The sequence below is a fragment of the Cimex lectularius genome, unplaced genomic scaffold (assembly GCF_000648675.2).
Source record: "Cimex lectularius strain Harlan isolate CLEC.00 unplaced genomic scaffold, Clec_2.1 scaffold84, whole genome shotgun sequence".
In the NCBI taxonomy this organism is placed as follows: domain Eukaryota; kingdom Metazoa; phylum Arthropoda; class Insecta; order Hemiptera; family Cimicidae; genus Cimex; species Cimex lectularius.
In genome coordinates this window covers 942,177-948,176 of record NW_019392631.1, presented here as the reverse complement: position 1 = coordinate 948,176, position 6,000 = coordinate 942,177, and the positions used below count along the sequence as shown (strand labels likewise).

The 6,000-nt window shown below is 39.4% G+C and overlaps 1 protein-coding gene across 1 annotated transcript in view; it reads right to left on the bottom strand.

The window, feature by feature from the left end:
- LOC106662892 (neuronal PAS domain-containing protein 4) overlaps positions 1-6,000 on the bottom strand; it is a 185,417-nt gene continuing 179,417 nt past the window's right edge. The window contains exons 9-10 of the mRNA XM_014387332.2: positions 1,000-1,844; positions 1-894 (exon numbers count right to left, since the gene is read on the bottom strand). Coding sequence (XP_014242818.1) covers positions 872-894; positions 1,000-1,844 — 868 coding nt within the window. The 3' untranslated portion in view covers positions 1-871. The remainder of the gene's footprint in view (positions 895-999; positions 1,845-6,000) is intronic.

Genomic DNA, 6,000 nt, shown 5'->3' with positions numbered 1-6,000 from the left:
TTAATAAAATTATTCACAATTTATTATTTACATTTCATCGGCAAAATTACAATGAGAATATAAAAGAATGAAAACGAAGTCTGTCCCAAATAACGGTTCAGAACCGACTGGAAAAGCAGAATCTCACGGCCCGTTACACGGGCAAATTACAGTAAAAATATATAAATTAAAACAATAAATATTTCATTTAAATCGTTGGGACGGAATTATATTTACATTATAATTTAATTACTACTTGTAACAGCTATAATATTATAATTTTATATCAAAATGTATTTTAAAGATGTATTGAAAAAAAAGTGGTCCATTTCATTGAAACGTTTTTAGAAGACCATCTTTAAAATACAGTTTTCTCGACGTACAAGACGTTATACAAAATCGTATACGGAAAATATATTTAAAAAATATCTACAATGGAATAAAACTGGCTTATTGGTTATCTGTTTGGCACTGAGGTTTATGATGATGATGGTGATGTTGATGATCTAGGTCCTGGTGATGCTTAAAAAAGATTAAGGCTTTGTAGATGGCACTCAATTGTTGAACTACAATAAACACAGAACAAACAGAGATGATTGTCTGACGAGAAAATGGTTTCATACTAACAATCGTTTTTAACAGTTTAATTTGTACAATTTCATTGATATTGCACCGCCCGGCGGTATTCTTAGAGTACATAAATTCACAAGATTCTTTCCGTATACTACTATTTAAATTGTTCAAGAAAATTAGAACGTATCACAGTTGCTGGAGCGTACGATTGACAATATGTCATACAATAGGTCTTCTTTCCCTTACACGTAATTCATTATCATACAATGCACTTAAAGAAATTCTTTGTTTTGTATAAATGTTCGTTTTCCTTGACACTTTAAACACCCGACTGCCTTTCATCTGAAAAAAAAAAAAATCTAATGTATTTTATATTTTAGTGGTTTTTGGAATACAACGGGAACGTGATAAACTTGAATATATATTATTGTCAGTGGAAATATTTACCTTTGATAGGCTGAAGGAGATGGTCTGATTCCTGGTCAATCTTGAGGATGAGCGATGGCCTGGGGGGAGGGGGAGGTTGGAGAGGGAAAAGTCGATGATCGGCAGGTTGCGCGGTCCAACATCCGAGCAACGTGTGTTCCTCCTCCATGATAGGAATCGCAGTGCAAGGTTGAAGGTTAGGAACATACTGTTCCGGCGTCCAATCGAAGGTGAAGGCTGGAGTCGGCGGGTGTTGTAACGAAACCGCCGATCCGGGTGTAGGAGGGGTCGTCACATACGGACTCAAGTCCTGGTGTAGTATGTCGGGTACTTTCTGCAAAGTCGTGTCGGACCAGGGCGGGCTAGGGTTCCACTGCTCCATCAACTCTGCCGGGTCTAAGGTGGTAGCGGCTTTCACCAGTAACCGCGATCTTCCCAACGACTGAGTCGCCGACAGGAGGACCGTCCCTCCGCTCCCTCGGTCCAGATCCACCATCACTTCGGAAGAGGGTGAGGCGCTCGGCGAATTCTCCACTTTTAATTCACCATCGCTGTGTACGCTGTAGTCGACGGGTTCGGGATCGCTCCTTCTCCCGTACCTGAACGCCTCCGGGTGTCCGATAGGCTGAGGTATGGGTTGATGGTGATGCGACGGAGAAATCTGGTGGTAAACCTGGGTTGGCGGGGCTTCCTGATGGTAAGGGGACATCGTATGAGGGTGTTGGTAGTAGTTCGTGGTCCCGCCAAGCCTCGCTACTGGCGACGCTGTATGAGGTTCATATGTTAAACCGTACTGCAGCTTGCTTTGAACAGTGTAGTAATGATACAGCCAACTGTTCACTCTCATCACACCAGCTTCCGATTCACTGAAACAAACGTCCAACATTTAAAACAACTAACTTACTGAATAATTGTAATGTCTATGAAAAAATACATTAATACTGGGTGGTGGTATTAAAATATATGTATAATGGAAATAACCTGTAATTAATTGAACTAAAGAAGATTATATTTTTATACGATTCTATAGCCATACAGTAGAAAAGGAAAGTCTTACTTCAACTTCCTCCTTCGGCCATCTACTTCGACACTTCGCATACCTTCGAATTTCACGAGCTTTAATCCTCAAAACTTATATAACTACGTCGCCACGTTCTGAAACAACTGTAGCCTTAGTAATACGCTTATACAAACTACAACGCCGGATAAGAATTGTGTCTAGTCATATGATGAACTTGAAATAGATTGAAATATTGGGTTGTCCGGAAAATAATGCAGGATTTTGGTATTAAACAAAAAAAAAGAAACTAGTTACTTTAAAGCAATGTTCTTTAATCAAAATNTGACATTCATACAAATGAGTAATCCTGTAAACGTAAACAGAATATTTTATATAGATTTTTTTTAATGAAAACTTAAAATCCTGCATTATTTTCCGGACAACCCAATAGATACAATAAATGTTGTCGTGCAGTAAGATATCTTACGATCCGCTTATGCAAAAAAACAGGTATCTTAAAAGTAAGAACAGATGTATCATCTCAAGCATCCAATAGGTTCCCTTTTCAAGTTCAATAATGAAGTGGTCCTGGCGTTGGCAAGGTCCCCCTCGAGTTAATTACGGAGAAATCCCTGGCCTGTCTTTTAATTATGTACCGATTGTAAGGCGCGATTACTTTGCAATGGGGCAAGTGTGCTATCTCTACGGTAGATCTCGAATAGGGAGCATAAACGAACGAGTGGACGGAACACACGCAAAAGCTGGCGTCGACTCGGGTGGCATGGAAACAAAAGAGGAAACGAGCACCCGTTTTTCTCTCACACCCTTTTTGTCGGCCGGTCCGAAAACGCATTATAAATTAATCTTTATTAAAGAGTGCCTACCCCACCATGACAAAGGACAATCTCTCATAAAAACCATCGCTCAGCCGGGCCGAAAGCGTAAAACGCTAATGACCCCCGGCTACCTCCTAGACCTCCCGTCTCGGACCTTAAACATCACTTTTTCCAGCTGGTACTAGCAGATACTTCACCCCTAAGAGTGAATTGAAAATCGTGTTTACTCTGTAAAAATTTACTCAGCTAAATATGACAATATCATGACGGTGTTTTTCCCAGTTATGCGATTGAACGAACAAGAGCTATTTGGGGAAGTAGACACACCAACGCAGAAATTGCTCCTTTTAGATAAAAACGAGATCTAACTCAAAAATCAGAGATCAAGTTTTAACTTTATCTACTCATTAGTCCCGTATATTAGCCTTATCACTTTCACTATCATTTAGGAGGTCGCGTGGCGAGTAACGCTTCAGCCCTAGGGGAGGATTACTTGGAAGGGTCAGGGATGAAAGATTTCTACCATGAGGGTTGGTGTGACTGGATAAATATTTGAGAAACTTCTTGTAGCGGTTGTTCACTAAGGAAATTATTGGATATTAAAGTCGTTGTGAATGGTTAGAATGGATACATAGAAAGTTGCATTGATAATGGAAAGTTCGAAGGATTTTTGATTGTAAAGATTGGATATGTTGGAGGTTGGAACGCTTCGTTGAACCCTAAATGCCGTATGTCCAAATGGGTCTCAAAATAGATAAAAGGATCAGTTTCCAGCAATCTTTTAAGAAATCTGAATCTTCTGTTTAGTTCCTGTCTTTGAGTCGCGTGTGAGTTCCATGTAAGTCGTTTCTATGTCTGCATGTATAGCCCGAGGTAATGGGCTACATTAGTTGGTGGAAGAGGGATGATATTGCAGTAGATGGGAGCAGTTCTCCGAAAGATGAAAATGAACTGTTCACATTTTTGTATGTTTATTGTCATCTTCCACAGCTTGAAACATTGATTAAGGTGATGGGTTTGCAGGTTTCTCGTTGAGATGACAGGGTCTTTATGAGAGTAAATGATGGCAGTATTATCCGCATGGTAAGGATCGTTTCAGGAAGATTAGGAAGGTCTGAGATATATACTGTGTAGAGGATGGGCCATAAGATACTTCCTTGTGGTACCCCTGCATTGTGCAAAAGAACTAATACACATTTAATTGCAGCAACATTAAAGAAAAATAAGTATATGGGTTATGATCAATTCCTCAAATGGAAACAAGCAGAGACGAAGAATTTTTGAACGTTCCAATTTCGTGATGAAGGTTTCAAAAATAACCGATCCCCAGGTGACGCTTCAGACGCTTAAGACCCGATGAAATCTTTTGACTTTCAGGTATATTTATTTCGGTATACCGGTTGCTTCCAAAAAATAATTTACGACTTGAAGAGGCTAGGGTGAAACTTATGAAAAAATCGCCTTCCTCGCAAATCTCAGACCTCATTGTCTCGTCTAATAGAACATTTGTTTGGACTGTATTGGATTTATATAAGCCCAAATCGGTACATGCATGTACGTACATACACAGATGTACAGAAATGAGTCTTCACTTCTCGCAGTTCACCAGCAATTCCAGCTTTTATAATTTACAAAAGCCGGTAGGACATTTGAGAAAGATTTTTATAATCCAACACGGTATGGATTCTGCAAGGAAGCAATGATATCAGAGCATCTACTAATAAACTGTGTCACCAGTCTACTGATGGGTATAGTTCCAAGTATTTAATTGGAGTAGAAATTGGTATTTTTCATGAGGTACAATGGAGGGGAAGACTGTTTTCTCAAAGTGAACATACACTGAGAATATTTTTCTTCATTCAGTCTTATCCTCCCCGTTTTGCACAAAATTTCGATAACCTCAAGGTTCTTGGATGTTGGAAGTAACCTGGAAAATTGCGGTATCGTCCACGTAGGTGGTGACGGTTATTAGGGTGCAGCAGTATAAATGATTTAAGGAAGGAACCAAGAATGCTCCTTTGTGGGACGCCGGCTTTGTCTGACTTTCGAGAACTCGTTGAGGCATCTCACTCTGAAGCGTCGGTCTGTTAGGCCGGATTTCAGGTTAAGATAATAAGGAGTGAGTAGGAAGCCTTTAAGTTTAAGAAGCATGCCCGGCTGTCCAAAAAAAAGTGTCCGTGTGTCAACCGCGTATGGCAGCATTTCTAAGTCGGTTTAAGATGATCCTGATTCTGCGGTTTAGACTCTCCGGGGGCCACTCATTAATCTCTTGTCGCGTAAGAGCTTTTTGAAGGCCCAGTGCTCTGACGCTTAAAAAATTGTTAACTGACGTTTTTAAAGGAGTTTTTATGCTGATGTATTGGATCTTCTTGAGGTCATTTTACAATTTTTTTTCCAATGTTTCCATAAACAGTTCTATGGAAAGGTCCGGATAGTCCTCCGTGATCTCAACCCATCTCTTTTGAACCGTGTAACTCACCAATTCCAACGGCACTGACGTAAACAATGATTGTACATCAAAAGAGACCATAATTTCATCATCATTTATGACCAGATTGTGAATTCATTCTCTAACTTGATACGAGTTTTTTACATTGTATTTATTGTTAACAATAAGTACAGAGAGAACATCATGTACCCATCTGGACAGTTTATAGTTTGGAGATTGCTCACACGAGACTATAGGGCGTAAAGGCACATTAGGTTTATGGATCTTGGGAAGTCCATATATCTTCGGGAGGATGGCTGTGTAGGTTTTTAGGCTAAATCCTTTAGTCTTTGACATAAGATCTGCATTTCTAATTTATCTATCAGTTTGTTGGTAGTTTGAAGTTTGGGAGTGGGGTCATTCAATATAACTTCATATTTGTTCTTATCACCCAGTATTTCCCTCATTTTTTGCCTATATTGTTCCCTTGTCATTAACACGTTTGCATTCCCTTTATCCGCCCTGGTTAAGATTATTTCTGGATGTTCCCTAAAGAATTTTTTACTTTTTTGAAGTGCTACTTCTATTTGGGTCTGTTTTTTGTTCTTAAGTTGGGCTAAAGAGTTACGAACAATATTTATAGCATCCGCTCTGGTGGCATCTTTTATTTCTTTGTTGTAAAATGACCTCAAGAAGATCCAATACATCAGTTTAAACTACGGAGGTCGATCAATGTCAACTGGAAAGTTTTTATATTT